Source organism: Penicillium digitatum, chromosome 3, assembly GCF_016767815.1.
Source record: "Penicillium digitatum chromosome 3, complete sequence".
In the NCBI taxonomy this organism is placed as follows: domain Eukaryota; kingdom Fungi; phylum Ascomycota; class Eurotiomycetes; order Eurotiales; family Aspergillaceae; genus Penicillium; species Penicillium digitatum.
Genome location: NC_089386.1, coordinates 4,028,379 through 4,051,208, shown reverse-complemented (window position 1 = coordinate 4,051,208; position 22,830 = coordinate 4,028,379). Strand labels below are relative to the sequence as shown.

The 22,830-nt window shown below is 50.0% G+C and overlaps 8 protein-coding genes across 8 annotated transcripts; 3 read left to right on the top strand and 5 right to left on the bottom strand.

Moving 5' to 3' along the window:
• Positions 1 to 772: 772 nt before the first annotated feature.
• On the top strand, positions 773 to 1,951 carry Pdw03_8985 (Malate dehydrogenase; the record flags this gene model as incomplete). The annotated part of the gene is made up of 4 exons (XM_014679066.1): positions 773 to 838; positions 887 to 1,004; positions 1,058 to 1,302; positions 1,358 to 1,951. The coding sequence occupies 4 exons, from the start codon at positions 773 to 775 to the stop codon at positions 1,949 to 1,951; spliced, it is 1,023 nt and encodes a 340-aa protein (XP_014534552.1).
• Positions 1,952 to 2,338: 387 nt separating this feature from the next.
• Positions 2,339 to 5,221, bottom strand: Pdw03_8984 (AAA family ATPase, putative; the record flags this gene model as incomplete). The annotated part of the gene is made up of 3 exons (XM_014679067.1): positions 2,339 to 2,497; positions 2,590 to 4,508; positions 4,570 to 5,221. The coding sequence occupies 3 exons, from the start codon at positions 5,219 to 5,221 to the stop codon at positions 2,339 to 2,341; spliced, it is 2,730 nt and encodes a 909-aa protein (XP_014534553.1).
• A 1,030-nt stretch (positions 5,222 to 6,251) lies between these two features.
• On the top strand, positions 6,252 to 8,937 carry Pdw03_8983 (uncharacterized protein; the record flags this gene model as incomplete). Its single annotated transcript, XM_014679069.2, has 3 exons — positions 6,252 to 6,473; positions 6,527 to 8,638; positions 8,749 to 8,937. The coding sequence occupies 3 exons, from the start codon at positions 6,252 to 6,254 to the stop codon at positions 8,935 to 8,937; spliced, it is 2,523 nt and encodes an 840-aa protein (XP_014534555.2).
• A 454-nt stretch (positions 8,938 to 9,391) lies between these two features.
• Positions 9,392 to 11,905, bottom strand: Pdw03_8982 (HbrB-like; the record flags this gene model as incomplete). Its single annotated transcript, XM_014679070.2, has 1 exon — positions 9,392 to 11,905. One exon carries the CDS (start codon positions 11,903 to 11,905, stop codon positions 9,392 to 9,394), a length of 2,514 nt encoding a protein of 837 aa, XP_014534556.2.
• A 616-nt stretch (positions 11,906 to 12,521) lies between these two features.
• Pdw03_8981 (EKC/KEOPS complex, subunit Gon7) lies at positions 12,522 to 12,794 on the top strand (the record flags this gene model as incomplete). The annotated part of the gene is made up of 1 exon (XM_014679071.1): positions 12,522 to 12,794. One exon carries the CDS (start codon positions 12,522 to 12,524, stop codon positions 12,792 to 12,794), a length of 273 nt encoding a protein of 90 aa, XP_014534557.1.
• A 182-nt stretch (positions 12,795 to 12,976) lies between these two features.
• Pdw03_8980 (Vacuolar morphogenesis protein AvaB, putative) lies at positions 12,977 to 16,099 on the bottom strand (the record flags this gene model as incomplete). The annotated part of the gene is made up of 5 exons (XM_014679072.2): positions 12,977 to 13,034; positions 13,092 to 13,526; positions 13,577 to 13,685; positions 13,736 to 14,554; positions 14,602 to 16,099. 5 exons carry the CDS (start codon positions 16,097 to 16,099, stop codon positions 12,977 to 12,979), a joined length of 2,919 nt encoding a protein of 972 aa, XP_014534558.2.
• A 385-nt stretch (positions 16,100 to 16,484) lies between these two features.
• Pdw03_8979 (Bifunctional 6-phosphofructo-2-kinase/fructose-2, 6-bisphosphate 2-phosphatase) lies at positions 16,485 to 18,346 on the bottom strand (the record flags this gene model as incomplete). Its single annotated transcript, XM_014679073.2, has 4 exons — positions 16,485 to 17,153; positions 17,209 to 17,795; positions 17,848 to 17,920; positions 18,302 to 18,346. The coding sequence occupies 4 exons, from the start codon at positions 18,344 to 18,346 to the stop codon at positions 16,485 to 16,487; spliced, it is 1,374 nt and encodes a 457-aa protein (XP_014534559.2).
• A 1,058-nt stretch (positions 18,347 to 19,404) lies between these two features.
• On the bottom strand, positions 19,405 to 20,448 carry Pdw03_8978 (Ribonucleoprotein, putative; the record flags this gene model as incomplete). The annotated part of the gene is made up of 4 exons (XM_014679074.1): positions 19,405 to 19,594; positions 19,655 to 20,002; positions 20,064 to 20,349; positions 20,412 to 20,448. 4 exons carry the CDS (start codon positions 20,446 to 20,448, stop codon positions 19,405 to 19,407), a joined length of 861 nt encoding a protein of 286 aa, XP_014534560.1.
• Positions 20,449 to 22,830: the final 2,382 nt, after the last annotated feature.

Sequence of the window (22,830 nt, the reverse complement as noted above, 5' to 3'; positions counted from 1 at the left end):
CAATTAAATTTTTTTTTACACTGCGCATCAAGAGTGTAGGTTTAGTCGGGAATGTCTGGCATTGTATATTGTATGTCAGATGCAACAGTGGTACCCCACTAGCTGTCATTCTTTGTGAAGTGCAGACATCTTGTACCTGTCTGAGATCCGGTAAAGTATTCATTTCTTGATCACAAGGCATTGACTGTCTAGTTCTACAACGTAGGAGTTGGGTGAAATTGGAACTTTCTGGCCTGTGACCCCGGGCTAGTATATACCAATCACGCCTTCATTTGCATGTTAAGCCGGTCCCTTAAGCAAATATGATTCTCATCAAGAACCTCACAACAACATCTCAAGAATTGATTCTTCTTCAGTACTTTTGACCGATGAAAAAAAATTGCCTAGCTTGGTACGATGATGTGATACCACATCCCGAATTCCACCATGTTTGTTGTACCTACATCCTTTGCTCCGAGAATGGAATATCAGCATCTTAGCATGGGAATAAGAGAACTTTCAGATTCTAACGAGATTCTAAGAGACTTTAATTTGATCGAATCCTAGAGGAAATGAGTTAGAAACAATTTCGACATACAAAATAACCCAGTACTCGAAGTAATCGAAGTAAAAAAAAAAAAAAAAAAAAAAAAAAAAAAAACCCCGAAACCACTTTCAGCCGAGCATCGGGAGCTCGGAAACTGTTGTGGAGCCCCCGGCCAATCTCTTTCACTGGAATCTCCTCCTTCCCCTTCCAACTTTCTTCTTCCCATCTCTCCAAACGATATCAATCATGTTTGCCGCTCGCCGTACTGCCAACCTCTTCCAGAAGCGTGCCTTCTCGGCCTCCGCTATCAATGTGCGTGTCTATTCCTCTACCTTCCTCAATTAAAGCTTACTTGCGCAGGCCTCCAAGGTTGCTGTTCTCGGTGCCGCAGGTGGTATTGGCCAGCCTCTCTCGCTGTTGCTGAAGCTCAACCCTCGTGTTTCCGAGCTCGCTCTCTATGATATCCGCGGTGGACCCGGTACGAATTTAAAGATTCAATTCCAAACCACCCCAATTACTGACTTGGTTTAGGTGTCGCTGCTGATTTGAGCCACATCAACACCAACAGCACTGTTACCGGCTACACCCCCGATGCTTCCGGTCTCCGTGACTGCCTCGAGGGCTCCGAGATCATCCTTATTCCCGCTGGCGTCCCTCGCAAGCCTGGTATGACCCGTGATGACCTCTTCAACACCAACGCCTCCATCGTTCGCGATCTCGCCAAGGCCGCCGCTGAGGCCGCCCCCAAGGCCCACGTCCTGGTCATTGCCAACCCTGTAAGTTGCAAAAATTCACCACAAAATGAGGTGCTCTATTAACTATTCATCAAAGGTCAACTCTACCGTCCCCATCGTCGCTGAGGTTTACAAGGCTCGCAATGTCTACGACCCCAAGCGTCTGTTCGGTGTTACTACCCTTGACGTCGTTCGTGCCTCGCGCTTCATCTCGCAGGTCCAGAGCACCAACCCTTCCGGCGAGGCTGTCCCCGTTGTTGGTGGCCACTCCGGTGTGACTATCGTCCCCCTGCTTTCGCAGTCCAACCACTCCTCCATCGCCGGTCAGGCCCGCGATGCCCTTGTTAACCGTATTCAGTTCGGTGGTGACGAGGTTGTCAAGGCCAAGGACGGTGCCGGCTCCGCCACCCTCTCCATGGCTATGGCCGGTGCCCGCTTCGCTGAGTCTCTCCTCCGCGCCGCCCAGGGCGAGAAGGGTGTCATCGAGCCCACCTTTGTTGACTCCCCTCTGTACAAGGACCAGGGTATCGATTTCTTCGCTTCCCGTGTCGAGCTCGGCCCCAACGGTGTTGAGCAGATCCACTCCGTTGGCGAGATCAACGAGTACGAGCAGGGTCTCCTCGATGCCTGTCTGGCTGACCTGAAGAAGAACATCCAGAAGGGTGTTGAATTCGTCAAGGCCAACCCTTGAAATGTTCCATGTACAACCCTCCATGACTCGTCGTGACTTTTGTTTTTTTTTTTGTAATAATGAAAGTGTATGACAATTTTCTTTCCTAGATCAATCTTTCCAACCCACAAACTGGTCTATACGACGATCCTGACTTGTAACTTTACTCATTTTCGAGCCAAAATGTGTATTGAAACTAGCTTTACTCATTCGCTCCATGTCCGCAATGCAAGAAGACGAAAAAAGAGGCGTTGCCAACTTGGCACACTGTACCTGAGATGAACCGAAAACAGCAAGCAAACACGGAAAGCAAAGATTAAAAAAAAAAGCGAGTTGTGCTAGAGCTGCACCGATGTTCATAGAACGCACCCATCTTCCCGGAGATGATCGGAAATAGTCAAGACAGAATCAAGTATAGCTCCGCATGGCGTCCAGGTATCCCGTTCCGCCGCGTAGGTCTTGATCAAATGTCTCAGCCACCTCTAGCACGCGTTTGATATGCTCCATGGAGAGGGGAACATTCTCGTTGACGGCCAGGGCTTGTGCGGTGCGGACTGAATTTTTGATCTGATAGTAGATAGGTTAGTCTGCAGACCAGAAGGGGAGTAAAAAATTTGGGACGGAAGAAAAAAACAAAAATTAAACCCTGGTAAACATACCTGTCGCCCATTCAGTGTGTGCCTGGAAAGCATATCGTAATCCTCCTCGGCGAAAGAAGCAATGTTCACACCCTCAATAGCGCGTACGCGCTCCAAGAACATCTTCCAAATGCTCCTCTTCGCCTTGGAAGCCAGATCGCCATAGCGCAAGGCGACATGGATACGTGACTGGAAGGCATCGTCAAAGGTCTCAACACGGTTGGTAGTTAAGAACAGAATGCCCTGGAAGTACTCCAGCAGACGGAGGAAGATGCTGACAAGGGCATTGCGGTGGATGTCGTGGATCGTGCGCTTCTCAAGGAAAACATCTGCCTCATCGAGGAGGAGTACTGCGCCCCAGGAGTGCGCAATGTCCAGAATCTTGTTCAGCTCGGCCTCGAGGGTCCGCGAGTCAGTGCCCAGTTCGCCGGCGCTGACCATATATAGCGGGCGACGGAGTAGCTCGGCGATACCCTCTGCCGTTAGGGTCTTACCCGTGCCGGGCGGACCATGCAGTACGGCGACAAGACCTTTACCCTTGCCTTGGATGACATCGTCGATGTTCTGGGCGGCGTGGAAGGTATGCGACTCGACAAGGGCCTTGACGATGGACTTTTGGTTCGATGGGAGGACAAGCGAGCCAAAGGCTTCTTTGTCCCACTCGATCTCACTGATACCAGAAATAGTGAACTCAAGCCAGAGCTTTTCGCTAAAGGCAAAGCCTAGAACGACAGGAGAGGCAACCAGCAGCTCCTCCTCAGTGAACTCGCGCTCCTTGGCATCAGCAGCAGCACCTTCGATGCGGTCCATCTTCTCCTTTTGAATCTCAGCACCGCTCTCATCGACTTCAACCTCCACGACGTGGGGACACCCATCCGTATCCTCAACGACCTTGTACATCGTCGGTGGGGTATCCGAGGAACCGCCCTGCTCAGAGGCCGAGTCTGGTCCACCACAGCAGCAGTCGCTATCATCACTCTCGTCCCCGCTGATACCAAGATCTTCGGGATCGATCAGATCCGGATCCTTGGGACGGACGGTGGAGATGGGGTAGTTAGGATTGATGCGACGGTGGATAGCCGGGTCGATCATAACGCGGCCATTGATATTGACCTTGACGATGAGAGAGCGCTTTTTCTTGTAGAAGGCCATACCTTTATGGAAGCGGTAGTTCATACCACGAAGGGAGACAAAGCGCTTGCCGCGTTCGATGAGACGGGCACGCAGACCCTCAGCGTCGCGGTGGTACTTCAGTGGGTAGCAAGCGAGACTGGTGATCTTGCGAGCGCCCTTGAAGGCGTCGACCTCAGCGGACATAGTGCCAAAGCCGTAGTCCTTGCCGTCGTACTCAAGGTAACGGCCATCGACACTGTACCATTGGCCCTTCATGAAGGAGGACTCTTTGATAGCGTACTCGATCTTGAAAGCGCGTGGTTCATCTGTGCTGCCGTAGGTCGGGGTGAAAGCGATGGTGTTGGGCTTGTACAGGGCCCACAGCAGATCGAAGGTGATCGTGTTGGCCTCGAGCAGTGGGTAGAGAGTCTTCTTGGTGTCTGCGTAGTCAGTGTCGAGGTATTTGATGAGAACCTTCAGATGAGCAGCTTTGACGGCAGCAGCCTTTCTGACTTTTTTCTTCTTCTCGCTGCGCGACTGCCTTTTCAAGTCCTTCATATACTGCCTTGTTTCTTCTAGGTACAAAAACAGCATGTTGGGATCGACGACGGCAGGCTCCTGCACGAGACTGACGCCCTTGACACCATCCATGATCTTGGAGAGAGCATCCCGGAGAGGTTTACTCTTGACGTCGACGACAGTCTCGAGGTATTTGTTCTCCCAGTTGAACTTGCGACGGATGTTGAAGATGTATTGGTCCCATTCGTCGGCATCGGGATCATCCACGGTTTCAGTGAGCTTGTACTTGTGGATGGTGGTATCCCATACTATGGAACGCGTCAACAACGAAAATTCAAGGCATGAGATTCAAGACGAGGAGAAACTCACATTGATCAACCCGCTTGTAGGCCACCTTTGAAGCGGGCTTCTTCTTCTTGGAGCGCTTCTCACGGCGAGTTTCGCCCACAGAATCGTTCGCGGCCACATCCTCAGACGCCAATCCACGTAGCTTTTTAGCTCGCCTTTTGCTGACTTTGAGCTTGGTAACTAATTTCCGCAACGCCTTGTCATCTATTTCGTCACCGGAGTCAGCAGAAGACTCTGAATCTGACTCAGAGGGCGAGTCAGATTCCGAATCGGACGCCTCCGCCTTGCGCGACCGTTGCTTCTTCTTCTTCTTACGACGTTTTTTATCCTTGAGCGCACGCTTGGCACGTGCCTTTTGTCGTCGATGCCGCTTGCGCTTTTCGGTATCGGAGTCGCTCTCCGTGGAATCAGATTCTTCCCCAGAGTCGGCATCGCTCTCGGATTCAGAAGACGAATCAGAGGAACTGCCAGTCTCCTCCTTTTTCTTCTTCTTCTTGTTGTGTTTCTTGCACGACTTGGGGGCAGAGGCTGGGGTAGTCTCGGGGGCGGGGGCGACAGCGGCATCTTTGACTTCTCTGACTTCTCTGACTTCTGTCGATTGGGCAGAGCCGTTTAGGTTTTCTGATGGAATAACCTCATCTTTGGCCTCAGCCATGATAGAGGTAGGATCCATAACAATAGCTCAGCAAGGTGAGCGGCAAGCTTCAAGCGGCAAGCTCCAATACATAAGCCGGGAAGATGGAGAGTTCGAGATGTAACCAAAGTTGGGAGAGGGAGAGAAAGATGGCTGGACTAATTAGCCAAGGAGGAGAAAGAATAGAGAAAAGGAGAACGACAAAATTATAAAGAAGAAAGAGAATAGCGCTGTGGGTGAGACGCATTTTATGTGAAAGAGATCACGATGCATCACGATGCATCACGATGCGCATAGGCTGCAGCTCCAAAGCCAATCAGTCGGCCCCACGAATTCCTGTGCTGGTTGTCAATATACGGTGTACTTATTATTAAATTGCCCAGACTTTGGGCCTAACTGCCCTGGAATCAGTTGGATTTTCTGGGGGTTTTCTGAGGGTTTTCTGGGGTTCCTTTGCTTGGTAGCCCTAAATCCTGGCCAATACAGTGTTCAGATTAAGCGCCGAGGTTGGACAGTGTTGTGGTCATTCATATAGACCTAGTTCTTTTGTACTCAACCCGTTTTAAATCGTGGAAAAGAACAAGAATTGCACTGGCATTTTGGATTCATCAAGGAAGATCCCCGTGCTACCTGGTCTGGGCATGGCGTAAGATATCCAACATCAAGCTTGACTCAACTCTGATCATCGCCAACGATCAAGATCAAGAGCAGTCAAGGTAGCCAGTTCAAGATCTTGAGATCGGATTCGGTGGATTCCGAGGGTCGACTATTCATAGTCCCATACCTGTTCTCCAGTCGACAAGATCACGCTCGGTGTACGCCCGAACATTCACAGTCGAATAGCTTGGGACATATCTGTAAATTCGAGCAGTGACCGAATTCATAGAACGACTGATCTATAGGGATGCTGGCTTCGAGGGACAGGCACACTAGTCCTGAAGATCGTCAGGTACGACAATGGCGTGGGGGAACGTACCCTAAGGTAGATCGTTGTGGGGGGGGGGGGGGGGGGGGGGGGGGGGGGGGAAAGAATTTGATCTTGACCTGGTCACCTCTCCCCTCATATTTGATGGACGAAATGGATCACGAAAGAGTTATCAGGGACCTGTTCCCTGCTCTAGTGGTTCAATTAGATCGAGAAACAAGCAGCACACCATCCAGTGAATCGGATGATTCTGCCGCAGTCACGCACGAGAGCCCTACTCCCCGAGTAGCCAACACGTTACGGAGCTCTGTGGCTCCTCGCATGGGGTTTGATATTGATCCATCCACTTCTCAAGAGCGTACATCGGTGAGTTCGGATCATCATCTTTTCATCCATTGTTAACGTGTCTTTTTTACCAGATTCACTTTTTCCCTCAGCAAACCACTGGCAACGACTCTGACCGTGAGCTTGCTACAACGGTGCCTAGTCCACCTTCCCTCTTGTTCGGTTTAGAGGATAAGGCTTCGAATTCTCCATCTAATTTATCCTTGGACCCTCCTCAATGGGATACCCGGTCTCGTCAGACAACTACCCCAGTTCCGAGCACTCCTATTAGATCGACTCGAGTCCGATTTGCTCCAGTTGGAGGAAATTCTGAGGAGTTTCTACCTACATCAAGTCACTGTATTTCTTCTCGTGATACCCCTTGTGCTTCTTCCCTAGCTCGCCATCCGCAGAGCACTAATACATGCTCTACGAATGCAGGCGGACGTGCTGCGGAAGTGACTCCAATTGCCACTCCGAAGAGTAGACTCGTTCTTAAAAAGAGACTACGCGAGGTCACCTTGAACTCGGGCACTACTTCAGACTCTACGAATGCAAAGGAATGCCCCAAGGACGTGACTCCCATCGTCTCTCCTCGGATAAGAATTATTGTCAACAAAAGACCTCGTGAGGACTCCCCGGACTCTAATATTCCTTCTCGTGCTCCTCGGCAGACTGCCACAGACTCTGCTAGTTCAAAGGGACGCTCCAAGGGCGTGATTCCTACTGTCACTCCTGTCAGGGTAGGACTCTTTTTCAAACAGAGACCCCGTCAGTCCACCCTGGACCCCATTCCTTCAACTGATCCATCCGGACCCGCCAGCAGCAAGCGTTCTTCATACTCTGCTAAACCCAGAAACCAATCATCCAATTGTGACTCTGATCGGCTGCTACCTGCTGAAAACACGCTTGTTGGGTCCTCTTTCATCTCCAAATCCAACATGAATCCTCCTGAGCTTAGTGCTAGAAGCATATCTTATGGGTCCTCTTCTGACTACGAGACATCGAATAGTATCAATCCTACTTCGGAGCTCCCCGCTACCAGCGAGTCTCCCAAGCCCTGTTCAAGCTCGGATGAGGCTCCGTCCCGCGACACTGGTAACCCGTCTCCTGCACTGGATTTTGTCCCTGCTACACCCCCAAACCCTGCTGTAAACCCTTCAATCGATCCATCTATGGATCCTTCAAGGGACCCTTATGTGGATCCCTACCAGCCATCTAACACCGCAGTTATGCTAGGGTTCACCCCGTTCGAAGACCCAAATGTTCTCCCATCCACATTCATGTACCCCGAGGAGACTCCTGACTACAGCGACTTGACCATTGACCCCATGGGTGTCTACACCCCCGAGGAGTATGCACGCATTCTGGCTTCCGAGCAAGACGTCCTGTGTGAATTGGCTGACCCCCCTACCGATACTCTAACGCATATGTATGCCCGGGAAGAAGAGCCGCATTACACTACACTTGCTGATGTGGAGCGTAATTTGACTGAGATTGAAGCTGTCAATGCCACCATAGATATTCTACAGCCTGAGTATTGGGCGGCTATCGGCCGCCATAAGCCTGGTCCTCTTCAACCTGGGGCAGTTGAGTCTGACCAAATCATCTATGCTCAATCCGCCTTTGAAACCTTGCAATCACTGGCGGAAGCAGACCCAGGCTCAGCCACGAAGCGTGCCCGACACAGTTTATACAAAACCAAGAGCTCGACACCGGAGCAATCTACCGCCGTCTCCGCCAGAGCCTCAGCTTCGACCCAGCGCCGTAGCACCTCATCCAAAACCAAGAGCGCAACCCCTCCGTCTACGTCAACATGCCGCCGTTCCAAGAAGCAGCCCGTGACGCCTGCGCCCACCTTGGCCTTATCTCGCCGTCGTTCCAAGACCAAGGTAAAGGCCGAGATAGCTACCCCAGAGGCCCAGATCAGCTTTTCCCCACGCCGTCTGCGCAGCTCCTCTATCATGCCGAGCTCCAATGCGAAGAAGAACCCCAAGGGCAACGCAACCCCAGAGTCATGGGAGACAGCATCCATTGCAGACAAGATGATGTCGCAGATGAAGGAGACGATGTCGATATCGTGGATGGACATCACCACGGCATGGAACGAGAATCGAACTGACACAGATGACGAGATGACATGGCGAGCGCTAAGTAAGCGATGGGGACGCATTAAGGATAAAATTGGTCCTTGGCCCGGTTTCGATGTAGGTACTCACTTGACCCTTTGACCTTCTCAGCCCCGGAGGCTGTTAGGGGGTTTGTTTGGAGATGATTAGTGGGCTTTTATGGATCTGAATACTGACAAATAGAGTAGGAGGCTCTTCTGGATACCTTGGGAGGGCTCGATTCGGAGCTTGATGACCAGGACTTTGCGCAGATTGCTGAGGATGTTTCGACTGAGCTTGGCTGGGAGGTTTCCGGCGCCGCTTGCCAGGTTGGATATAGGGCCCTCAAGGAGTCTGGCAAAGTCAACCTGAAAGATAAAAGGAGGGTTCAAAAGTAAGCCGCTTACCCTTGAATGTTTGAGTTGTTTGAGATGGCGAGGTGAGACGCTGTTCTCTCCTGGTGGATATGGACATGCATATCGATGATTATACCCAGTGGCTACTAGCGATAGCCGGGCCCTGCGTGCCATTTGTGACCACTAACTATCGGATTTCCTGTTGGATACAACTTCACATTTGAGTCTTTGAATGGGAAAATTCTAAACGGCCAAAAAAAGGGTTACTATAACTACAGATCAAACCAAAAATAAAAAAAAAATGTAAGATTTACACATTTCCCCAAGTAGAATGACATCTTGGATGAAATTACTCGACTGTGCTCGACAATGTCCGAGACAGAATTTCAATTCTTTTAAATTTTAAAACATAAACAAAGGAAACGCCCCTTTATTGAAAAAGTACCCGCCCGCTTTCATACAATCATAACGAGTAGCTGGAAGAAAATACACAAAGCTAGCGAACACTGAGTTCTCGTCGAGCACCACTACGCACACTCATCCCAGGTTCCGGAACAGTGGAACTCCATTCCGACGAGGACGAGTCACCTCGACCTCGGGATCCCCCTGTACTGGTACTAGCGCCGATGCTGATGCCAGCCGTAGTGAGGGAATCTGCATCATCGAATACAGGAGGTCCACCAACCATCACAGGCCGGATCTTGGCGCCGACGAAGCCACGACGATCACGGCCAGTGCGGCCGCGGCCAAGCCAGTTGTGTTTGAGAGCTTTGCTAAGAATCTCGATCCGCTCCTGGGCAGAGTCGTCGGTTTGCACGCTGGCCAGGACGCTGATGCATTGTAGCATGCGGCCGACGGTCTCTGTGATGATGTGGGAAGAATCGGCGGAGCTGCCACGGTGGATGATAGTGGGCGCGGGCCGTTTGCTAGAGGTTGGAGGCGATGCGATGGACTGGAAAAAGAGTGGATCTGCGTTGGAAGATGTGTTCGAGGTAGCGCGACTACGAGAGTCACTGCTTGATGGACGGGGGTGGTTGGCCAGGGCGGTATTGCCGTCGGAAGAGTAGCTGTCGGCTACGGTGCTGAGAAGCGTTGATGACTGCGAGTTGTAGCTACCAAAGCCGGCATCTAGCGAGGCTGCAGTGCCAGGACGGCCTCCGTTGCTGGTGCTCTTGGTTGTGACGCTGAGCGTCAGGAATCCGGAGTTGATAGATTCTAGGCTGAGTCGGGAGAAGTTTGCTTTGAGGGCATCGTAGCGATTTAGGATCATGCAGTCTCGGAAGGCCATCAAGACTATACTTCGCACATCGAGTGTTCCACCCACATGCAGTGTACTCCAGAATTCATCGGCTTCTCGGGCAGTCATCAAGGATCCACAGCCCTTGAACTCGAGATCCAAGGGGAGAAACACAGCCTGAATGAAGGGCAGAATTGTGCCAAACACCAGCAGCCACACTTGAACCAGATGCGGGACCAGCCTTTCATCTGGGAGGCCTATCAACGAACTATGATTCAAATTCGCAAATCCAGTTTGCAGGAGATCTTGCAGGTCCATAATAATAGAGGCAGGGGCCCTTTTAACGACGCAACGCTGTAAATGTACGAGCACCAGCTTGTTGAGATCTTCAATGGCAATGCGCACATCTTCACCATCAAAGATGACCAGCAGCTTCGCCTTCAGGAAGTCCCACGCATCCTCTGTGGTCATATTATTCAACCCAAACCCTTGCAAGGTCTCTCGAAGAATAGGATCGGGAAATGTCCCCGAACTACCAACCGAAGACGGGCCTGGGAAAACGCCGGGTGTCGTGGGTCCGCCAGCATTATTGGCGAGCCATTCCATCTGCTCCGACTCAGCAAGAGCCTTCTCCTCCTTTTTCTTCTCACGCAGTGCTCGACCGCCATGCAGGAGGTCCAACCCACTGACCGACTTGCCAAATGTCGCTCCCGGAGCCGGAGACGCAGGTGTAAAGGAGTATAAAGATTGCGGGGCATTGGGGTCTGCTGGACGAGAATTACTCGATGCCGATGATAGAGTAAGGTTGAAATGGTCTTCGACGCGATCCTTTAATTTGAGTTTCTGCCTCGACAGAAAATGATGCTTGTGCTTGTCTTTGTCCTTTTCCTTCTCTGGAAGCAGCGGACGATCTGCAGGGACGACTGTGCTCACGGAGGCATTGGCCAAATTGTAAATTGTCGAGTTGGTCGAGGACAAGTCGGTCATGGCTGTAGTCGAACCGCTGACCATTCGCGACAACCCACTGATCTTGCTCGGGGAGGGAAGACCACGGTCTTTGCCCAGATCTTTATGACTGCTGATTCCGATGTGTTTTGGCTTTGAGAAGAGCTTCTTCTTCTTCTGTTTCTCGGGCTGTTGTTCCACCGGTGGAGCATTGGCTCGCGGGAAGACCACGTTCGCAGCTGTCGTGGCCACGTTCCCAGACGGTGGAGGCGGTTGTGGGGAGGGTTGATTGAGACGCATTGGAGGAGGAATGAGAGGAGGTGAGCTACTTCCACTGCGCCTAGGACGAGAATCATCCTCTATCGGGGTCATGGCATTTTGTTGCCTTTTTGTCTGCTGCATGGCTGCCTGGGCGGCGATACGGGATGCTGACACGTTAGAGGCTTGGTCGGAGGAGGCGGTTGGCAAAGAAGGCTCAAAGAAGCCCTGCGAGTGATGCCGTGATCTATGCCGGGACAGCTCGACAGAGGGGCCCCGGCCGGAGGGCCTTCGAGCTGGATTCGGCATAGGGTGATGAGGTGAGGTGGCCGAGCGTGGTTGTGGAGGGAAGTAACCCCCGGAGGACGTTTGAGTATGGATAGGAGTGATAGGAGTGGCGGAAACGGTGGTCACATTAGAAGAGGCGTCACTACCGGAGGAGCCGGGGCGAACCAATTCGTCTTCATCGGAGTCGTCTTCCTCTTCGTCATCAGACGGAGGTCGGGGGTAGCGAGGGGCAGGAGGTACTTGACGCCCAGGCGAGTTGGGGGATCGGAAGGTAGAAGTCATAACGGGTAGTCCCATGCCCTGTTTGTTTCTTTCAAGCGAGTTATTTTTCGAAGTTTTTCTCTTACAACGTTACAAAGGCCACTTCTGGGGCAGTCGCCGATCCCTTTCTTGACCTCTATCTGGCAGAATCTCAGATCGACGAAGGATGCGGAGACTTGGCTAATTTTTAATCCGATCTTAACTTAATGGAGTTTCTATGGCTTTTTGATTTTATTTTTTTGTAAATAATTTCATTGCGTTATGCTGTCTTTGGCACTTGTATTCGTCCATCTCATATTTCCACCACTTTCTCACTAGTATTATATCCAGGTCGCATACAGACTAGGTATTGCTGCCTTACTAGAACCCAACAGAAATAAGCCCCGGAAATGCTACCGTATGATCATTAAAGTACTCAGCAAAATCTTATCTTGGTACTCAGCCGTACCTGGAGCCAGCCCTAGAGAAGAAGTGCCAAGCCCCGAGGTCGGCTACAAGGCTTAGATCAGCGGCGAGGCGGTAAGAAAGGCGGTAGCACAGCTAGGGACATTATTCTCTGCCATCTCTCCCCCCCCCCCCCCCCCCCCCCCCTCCTCCAGCACCAACAGTTTTCCCAACTTCACTATCGAATTTCAAAATGACCTCCAACACGAGCTTGAATGCAGTTTACACCGCCCCTCAATCTACCGAGACCTTTGAACATGTGATCTCTACCACAACCGGCACACTAGCGGCCAAGCAAGCCCACCTATCAGCGCTGCAGTCGCTCGTACCCAAGCTGCAGGTCCAGATCAATATCTTCCTTACGGAGCGCATGGAAGAGGACAAGAAGGTGCAGGGCAAATTCTCGGAACAGGAAGCTAAGGAGGAGGAAAATTACGGAGAGGAGGTGATTGAGGATGATGCATGATCGCATGACCAAGATGTATCTTGAAAAAGGCAGATGCTATGGGTATCAAAGTCGCAGTGATAGCCTCCGTCGACACAAACAAACCAATTGAGAAGAGAAATTCGAACCTGGAACAAAAAAGACATGGAAAACAAGAACAAGAAGAACGACCCCTCGGATTCAGATGCAGGAGAGCAAGCACCCTACCCAGCTCGAACACTAGCTTTTCGATTGGCACACCCCAAGTGAACCACGGTATCACTTGAAACAAGTCAGCGATTAACACACCAAAAAGATAAATGACCGGAAACGACTTACTCGGGGAAAACATTGATCACACTCCCTCCCAAACGCTTATGGCAGACGCCACAAATTCGCTCCTCGGTGACAGTGACGTGGCGGGCCCGCGTGCCTCCACCACGAACCCCTTCGCCAAGAGCGAGCTGGGCTTGGATCTGCATATCTCGTGCCTTGCGCAGGTTTGCCACAATGCGTGCTTCGTTGAAAACAGAGTTTGCGGCGCGCATGCGGCCTTTGAAATAAAATTCAAGTTTCTGTACAGCCTGTTTGTCCGGTATGAGTTTCAACGCCGCGTCAGCTGGGAGGCGTGAGCCATGCTTGGCTAGTAGGTCGATTGCGGGATCGTTTTGAGGCTCATAGCCGTGGGGCGGGGAGAGATAAAGGGAAAGGAGTGTGAGGTAGATTGAATTTTCTTCTTTGGCTTTTTCAGCGAGGTGAACCTGGTTGCAGTATCTTTCTGGCGTTAGCAATTGTTGCTCTCGGAGAGATGTTATACAACTCACTCTTCTGCTTTCTCGTGGTCCGTAAGTTTGAAGACGTAGATCTCGAGCGCCTGTCGATGCTGGCCCATCTTGCTAAATAGGATAGCACGGGCTTCGTAGAAGTTGGGATCTTGGTTATGTCAGTGACGGCTGGTTTCATAGGAGTAGCGTGCAACGAACCCTCTCGATCGAGTCGATCTAACATCTTTGCTGGCGAGTATTGCTCGCTCTCTTTCAACATCGTCAAGAACTTCTCCTTCCATTCCCCTTGCTCGTCATTGGATGTAAGCCGGTCTAAATATAAGGTGAGCAGCCGCTGGTGTACGTCCGGCGTCATGTCATTCCACTCATTAATGACATGCTCGAGGTATTGAATGGCAAGCGCAGTGTGTACTTTTTCAAGAAATCCAAGGACTTGTGGACGCGGCAATGTCTCAGCATTTTCGGTATCGGTAACGAATATCTCCATTCCCAACTCATGATTGGCACGAAGCGGCCATTCTCCGAACTCGAGAATCAGGTCAATTTGGTCTGGCAGTAGATTTTGGAGATAGGCGACTGTGCGTGTCGGGCCGCTCAGAGGACCGTTATCTGTCTGCCCAAAGCGCTGGAGCAATTCAAGTGCTTGGCGATGCAATTTCTTGCCGTAAAGAAAATCAATTAGGTCGTTGTATCTACCAGTCTCCTCGAGTCTTTCCATGACTACTTCTGGGTCACAGAAGTTGGCAATACGGAAGAGGGATCCAGCTAGTGATGGCGTAGCGAACATGTGTGCACGGAACAAAGTAGTGTCAACCAACTGTGCCTTGGCACAAATTCGTGAGGCAAACTCGTCGGGGAATGGGAAATCCAGTAGCTTGAGAACCGAGTCACTTGCCTCGTCTATGGCTTCGATAGGTGCAACAGCTTTTAGCGTTCCATCAGGATTGAGAAAGCGCTGGAAGCGTCGGCGAACATCTGCCAGGTATCCTTGTAGCTCGCGGACAGCATTTCGAAGCCCTGTGGTTAGTTAGCATGGATTCAAAGGCAGCGGGACCTTGCCATACCTTTGTCGTCTCCACGAATACTGCTAGCCTCGCTTCCTTCGTCGGGTTTTCGTGCAGAAGATATAACAGAGGCTGCTTGTGTGGATGCCTGTCCAGCAGCAGCATCATCGCATGACCCGTCAATCGGAGACCCATTCACCTTTTCATTCGGAACTTCAGGCTCTGGGACCGTAGAGAGATCGCCTGCAATCAAGCGAGGATATAGGCGAATGACACTCTCGGGGGGTGCAGACACCTCAGTAAAAAGATCTAGAGACTCCCGGTACTTGGTCAGGGCAAACAAGCTCTGCGCTTTTTCAAGTCTTGTCGCGCGCAGTCGACCACACTTGTCTCGTAAAAGAGCATCCTCCAGCATGCCGAGTAAGCTGATGGCCTCATCTAGATAACCACCATCAACCAAAGTATCAATCTGGGTATCATAGCTCAGAGCTTCCATGCGCCAGATGATGCGGTCACTCGCCACAAGGAACCCTTTACCCGCATGAGCAAGACTGATGTTCGGCTGCGGAATGTGCAAGATACTAGCCGACGGCAACGGAATAGACTGCAGTAGCGACAAGGTCTCTGGGTTCCTTATTTCCAACGCCCCCTTGGATGAGTCGTGCAAAGCCAACAGAAACGGGTACGAATATCCAAGCTCCACCGGGGCATGGCTCCAAGGCACCTGCTTCCGACCGAGAGGCTGGCCGTCGACATCAATGAAATTCGTGTTGATGTCCTTAGCCAGCAGGATCTGACCTTCACGCAATCTCGTCACAAGCGGCCGCGGCACCATGCCTCCCATACCGATATAGCTCATGCTCGCGGCGCCAACGCCCGTGAACCGGCCCGATTCCTCAATGCTGCCCGGCCCAGCCAGATCCATAAACTGTCCACTCTCAATATTGACCATGATAAAGCTAGTGTTCAGTCCAACCACTAGGCGTGTAGCCGAAACCCAGGTGAGAGTCTTGACCCCACTAACCAAGCTCAGCTCAGCTGTATCCCGTTCCAGCTCCATGTCACGCCACGCCCGCATAAGGATCTTCCGCTTGACGGCAATTGCCAAGCGGGAAACGATAGCAGGCACATTTGTATCTGGATCATTGACAACATTCGACGTGACGGCAAAGGCAGAAGCGCCCTTCGTTTGGGCCAGCTGTTCGACAAGCTTGTAGGACTGCGCATCGTGGAGCGAGACATAACCACCAGAAAGAGAAACCAACACATTTGCCTCCTTAATCAAGGCGAGCTGCTCGATCTTGTATCGAGAGAATTTCTCCAATTCACAGAGGAGCTCGGTCTTGCCGTCGTCAGTGACACGGTAGATGCGGAGGTTGCCATTGCTCAGGCCAGCGAGGAGGCGGTCACCGTAGGCTAGGACCGAGTCGATACGGGACTTGTCGCGCGGCTTGAGCTCCACGAGCGGCCGCGCGGTAAATGCTGACAACATGGGTGTGCTGCCTTCAATTCCTTCCACTGAAAATTGGAGGGGCGCTGCTGCTGGAGCTCTCCGCATGACGTCCACAGCTGAGTCAGTTCTGAGTCAGCATGTATCTGGCTGAGACCTGGGGGGCATCTTGGATGGTTTCTAAGCTTCTCTTATTTGTTTATGTAATTTTTCTCCGTTAGAAACAAAAATGTAGCGTTGGTGCTCGTTCGAAGCAGGTTCTAAATGGCAAGTTAGATGTTCAAAAGTTGTTTTGGAGGCCCGAGCCATGTCATTTCTAGATCGAGATGTGCTTCCAACTTTCCAATGAGGCATGGGTACAACGGTTAGACCTGCGAGGAAGATGAGTTAAAGAATTGATTCAAGTATGTAATATATATTCAAAGAAACACCAAGTTTTTGGTATCTGAATGTCTCATGCTAAGCCCTAACGCCGATGCTGATCAACACATCCCTAGTGCTTGGTTTCCGTATCCTCTTTTTTGCCTCCCTCGGCAGGGAACTCCTGGTGCCTCGCCGAGCTCCCTTTCCCGCGCCAGGTCGACACAGCGGGGATATCAGCCTTGAAGCGCTGTTCTTCGGTACCGTAAGCGCGGGGCGTGAGTCTGATCAGAGTATGCAAAGGCACCTCCATCCAGGGACTCTGCTCCTGGGGTATATTCATAAAGTAAGCGTATATGCAGCGGAGGACAGCCTGGTGAGTAACGATAATGACATTCTCACTGCGTTCCAGCTCCATGATGATGGGCTCGAGGCGGATGACGACGTCGCGGTAGGACTCGCCACCGCGGTAGCGGTAGTTGTACTTGTCTTCATCGCGGGCGGCGAAATCCTCCGGGTAGTTCTCAGCAATTTGCTCGTAGGTCAAACCGTCGCAGACGCCCGAGTCCAGCTCATCCAGGGCTTTCCACTCCAGCGTCTCATAGCCAGTCTCTGCCTTGAGGTGGCGGGCACTCTGAATCGTGCGCCGCAAAGTTGAGGTCCAGATCACGATCTTGGTATTGTCAGGGATACCGGACTTGCGCATTAGCTCAGGGAGGGTGCGAGCATACGCCTCGCCGCGCTCGGAGATGTTGGCATCGCCTCCAATCCGGCCGGTCAAATTGAACTCAGATTCACCGTGCTATTCTCGTCAGTCCCGTATCTAAATAATCCGCAGTCTGGATCGTTTAACCTACTCTTGATAGCCAGATCGAGCGAGGTTTGATGTGAATATTCTGGATATAATAGACTAGACGACTGGACAGATAATCTTTGATCTGGTTGATGATGACCGTCGATCCCACATTGATAAGTTTGACATAAGTATACTTCTTTTCGTCATCATCGATGGTCTGGTAGACCTTTTCATAGTTGCGAATGCGGTTGCGGAAATCAAGCGCAGCCACTTCGGGGTCCTGGCCTTTGTAGTCTGGGGATGTTGTCTTGACTTCCTTGATGTTGGTCATGATCAGATCTTCGTCATCACAAATCGACTCAACAAAGAGAGCCTCAATACCAGCTTCGGTGCATTTCTCGTAGATCCATCTGCGGCGATCCTTTGTGGAGTTGGTGGCGTCCAAGATAGCCACAACACCCTTGCCGGCATTGAACCACTGAAGCATGTCAGACATGGCAGCCTCTGCGGCAGCTCTGCGCATGCGCTCGCCTTCTTCATTGTGAGGATCAAAGAAGACCGCCTGTGGCTGCGGGGTGCTGAAGCGGCGATAACTACCAACATTAAAGACACGTGCAGGGACACCAACCCAACCCAGATAGCGCATGGCTGTCAAGAGTCAGTATCACGTGTTCATTTACGGGATGGCTGGTTCACTTACCCTTGCCGGCGATGAGACTCTTGCCTCGGGCCGGGAGGCCCACCATGACAACACATATCTTTGAGTCGTCGGACTGCATAGCAAAGTTAACGGCGGCCATTTTCGATTCTTTTTTTCCAAAATTGAATGAAGGTGGCAAAAGTGTTTGGGGGGGGGGAGGGGGGGTTTGTGGGAAAGAGAAGAAAACGGACGGTAGACAAAATAGGTATCATACACCCTTGTAGATTGCGGAGAAAGTAGCAAGTACTCCTGCACATTCCACCTCTACTTGCTTGTTTTTGTTATCAAATTCTGGACAATGCCTAACATTTGAAACATTTCATAGTTCATCCCAAACACCAACAATCAATCATCCCAAATCAAACCTAGCCCACAGATACGCAATGCCTCGGCAAAGTAACAACGTCACAACTCCGTGGATATCAAAGGGCAAAAACAGAGGGGTTCCACTCACACTTGCAATGAATGCCTTATGCTGGCTTTTGACAATTGAAGACATTTTGAGGGTGATGTTATATGAAGACGGGCAAATACAAGAATCTCGGGAAGATTAGGAGCAATTCCGACCCGAAGCCGGAGGACCAAGGAGCAGAACTTAACCCAACATAGGGGTTTGGTCAAGAAGATATGGAGAGAAAATGACGTGCAGGAATAGATAATCTGAATTCACACAGAAAAGGTCAAAAAAAGAGATAAATCACCAAAAGAAACAGGATCGAAGAAACCGAAGAAACAGAATTCAGGGAGGCGCATAATGCGGTGAGTCTGGATTCCCCACCAACGTCATCCCATTGGGGTTTTGATATGATCTCGCTGGTTGGCTTTGTTTTGTGGAGTATGCATATTGAAGATCCTGTTTGAAGCATTCTTCATACATTTACTATCTCTAATCTAAATCATGACCACTAAAGCAGATAACCCTGGATAACACTAACCCTTTCATGATGTAAGCGGCTGTTTCGGTACAAGCACTTCTGTTGTATCCCCAGGCTTACCAGGTGATCCCGGGGAGAACAAACTCCATGTGTCCATATTCAGACAGAGCCTTTCGATGCATAGTGAGAAAATTAACGTGTTAACCTTGGAAAGCCTGGGTTATACACTTCTCTTCCCGAGGTCATCACCGGTGTTCTGCATGGAGCTAGTGTTGGAGATATGGCCATAGGGCATAGTACATGGCTGTTGGGCTTCGACTCGACTTGAGCATTCATCTCACTTCACAGAGGAAGATCTCCTTGAAGCGGCATCATCTTCGGGGGTGCGGATGAGCGACCAATTTCGGCTATCCGTTATGACACATCTGGCATAGTCAGTTTCATATTGTCTCTACCAAGCCAAGATATTCAGATTCTTAACTACATTGTCAGTCAGCTGTTCTTGTGTTAACAAATCAACAGTGGACAATAAGAAACATGAAGGGTATAGTAGCGAGATAATTATGTATGTAATTTTGTATGTTCTAGCTCTATTCAGGTATCGTAGCGCATGCGATGTGACACGTCCTATCATTAATAATCCTTAAATTTTTGTTTTGGTAGGCAAGCCCTGGGATTTAGATCAGATGTCCTTGGAACCACGAGCAAACTGTACACGAAGCTGACCACCCCAGGGTCCTTCTCGGCCATTCAAGGTATCCATGGCTTTCCGGGCTTGCTCGGGAGTACCCACATCGACGAACAGATAGTAGTGCTCACCGGGATCAAACCGTTTAGCGGGGTGAGGGGCAAAGACCTTGCTAACGCTTTCACTGCAGGTACAAGGAATCAGTACTGATCACACACTAGAAATCCAACCCATCAAAACTTACACCTTAAATCCCGTGAAGAAATTCTCCATGTTGCTCTGCACAGCCCCATGGTCGGTCAATCGTGGCAGTCCACCGACATACACGCGATTGCTAGAGTCACCGTTGATCTTAGCAAAGCTAGGTCTCTCTTGCTGACGCCAGCGATCAATGCGCAACGGCTCAGGCGAATTCTGAATGCGTTCCTGAGACTTGGCCACACCAGGCTTAATCTTGACCGGGCGACCCAACAAATCGCGGCCATCGAGCTCGGTCATGGCGCGCTCGGCATGCTCCTTGTTCCGTAAGTCGACGAAACAATAGGAGGGGTTCCGGCCGGTGAAAGGATCAATGGCAATATCTATGCGCTCGCTATTTGGGAGTTCAGTTGGCGATTCCACGGCTGGGCCATCAGGTTCAAGTGGAGGCATACATAGGGAACTTGGCCGCTATGAACAGCGCCTCGACATCCTCCATCTTAGCCGTATATGGCATGTTGCCAACGTATAGGCGGCGGCCATCTTTTATTGCTTGGGGGACGTGCGCTCCGGGCCGGCTAAAGGCTGCGCGTGAGGTATTGGGGTTTGGGTTTGGACTCGCGCTTGGGCTAGCGTTGGTGCGCGATGGTGTTGCCGGGCTTTCAGCCTTCATGCGCCAGTTGGCAGAGTTAAAGGCTCGGCCATCGGTGCGGGCATTTGCAAAGGGAGACTTGGTAGGAGCTGTATATTGTAGATGTTGATTAGTCGAGACTCGTTGGAGCCTTTTTTCAGGACGATCTTACTCTGTTGCTCCAGTCCAAGACCCTCTGTATCATTCATGGTTTTAAAAGAGGATTTCAGCACAAGCACAAAGATACTCTGAGCAAAAAGGATACCAAAATAATTTCACCAAGACTGAAGAACCGACCCTACATCTTCCACTTTTTTTTGAACAAACAGTGCAAACCAACACTCTCCACTGACTATTTAACGCGCTTTCAATTTTTCCTTCTTCCCATCATTTCATCTTCATCTGATATCTTACTTTTGAAAATTTGACAACTTCAATGGCTTGTTTTCATTGAAATTTTGGCCCTATTAAACTTGTGGCTTTACGTTGCAAGCCCATAGCATGATGGAAGCTGTGCTTGGCTTGCCAAGCCTCTACAAGAGGAGTACTCAGTATACATCTCCGAAATGCCGAGCTGTCCCCGAGATGATCGTGAATTTTCATCGACGGGACAGTTTCAATTTGAAAATGTGAGTTTTGAATTTGTGTGGGTTTTTTTTTCTCTTTCTCTTCGCTCTTATGATGAGTGACCTTTTCACACAGACCTGTTCTGAACTATATTGTTGATAAAAATTGTTATATAAATGTTATCTGATGGAGCTTCTTGACTTTGTTTCTCTTGTCGAGTCCACGCGATCACTGCTAACATAATATCAGATTTTCACAGATAGAATGCTCGTCCCAAGACAATATAGAACTAGGTCCTGTGCCAAGTATTCAATTGATAACTTCATGAACTTGTCCTTCCATTGCTCTGTTCGCGTAGTGCATACATCGGAGTAGTTCCCACTACCTCCATCAAGTTGATGATTCATTCGGCCCTTAACTCCGCTTGACTGTATTCCAAAAGGCTACAAATAAGCCACGTGGGCACAGCCCCAACGAGGCCAAAAAGCAGATCATGATTGTCTGCCTGAAGCGCTAGCCCTGCCAATCCCCCCCAAGAATACCGCCATCTAGTAACGTAATTCCCAAGCGAGCTGGACACCCAAGCGAGCTGGCCACCCCAACCAAAACACGTCCATGAATTAGATCTTAGTTAGTTCAACCACCCACCATGCCACCAATTCGTACTCAATCCTCTCGAAATTCAATAGAGCAGGAGGGTAGGATCTTACTAGCTATCCAGGCTTTTAAGAATCAAGAAATCTCTTCAATTCGTGAAGTGGCGCGCCATTTTAACGTCCCAAGATCCACCCTTTCTACCCGCCTAAATGGTATACAACACCGCGCGATTTCTCGCGCCAACTCTCATAAATTGACCGATACTGAAGAGGAATCTCTTCAGAAATGGATACTCTCTATGGACGCTCGTGGTTCAGCTCCACGACCTTCAATGGTGCAAGAAATGGCGAATGTTCTACTTTCGCATCGCGGAATCAACCCATCATCTACAGTCGGCAAAAATTGGGTCACTAATTACATTAAACGACATCCCAATCTATCCTCGAGATTCTCCAGACGTTACAATTATGAACGTGCTAAATGTGAAGATCCAAAAATCATTGGTGAATGGTTTACACTTGTTCAAAAAACGATTCTTCAATACGGCACTGACAACGATAACATTTATAACTTCGATGAGACTGGTTTTGCAATGGGATTAACCGCAACTGCTAAAGTCATCACGAGATCTGAATACTACGGTCGGCGATCACTTTTACAACCTGGAAATCGCGAATGGGTGACTGCAATTGAATGTACAAATGCTTCAGGTTGGGCACTACCTCCATGCATTGTTTTCAAAGGCAAAGTATTCATTGAATCTTGGTTCGACAATCTTCCAAATGATTGGCGCTTTGAAGTCAGTCCTAATGGATGGACCTCTGATGAAATTGGCCTTCGATGGCTTGAAAAACTATTCATTCCATCGACTTATTCACGGACAAAAGGTCGATATCGACTTTTGATACTTGACGGACATGGAAGTCATTTGACCCCGAAATTCGATGAACCTTGCGAAAAAAACAACATCATTCCAATCCGTATGCCTGCACATTCATCTCATCTTTTACAGCCACTTGATATTGGTTGTTTTGCGGTATTAAAACGCTCTTACGGTCAACTTGTTAAAAAGAAAATGCGTCTTGGCGTCAACCATATCGACAAACTTGATTTTCTTGAAGCATATCCAGTTGCACGACTTGAAGCTTTCAAATCAGAAACTATTCAAAACAGCTTTACAGCTGCTGGTTTAGTTCCTCTTTATCCAGATCGAGTGTTATCTAAGCTCAATATTCAACTTCGAACTCCGACTCCCCCATCTAGTCGAGGTAGTGAATGGGAGCCAAAAACACCACCAAATCACATTCAATTATTGAAACAAGCATCCTCAATCAAAGCATTACTTCGTTAAAGATCCCGAAGCCCGCCAAGTCCACTCAATTCAGCGATAAACCAGGTTTTGAAAGCTTGCCAAATAACGATGCAAT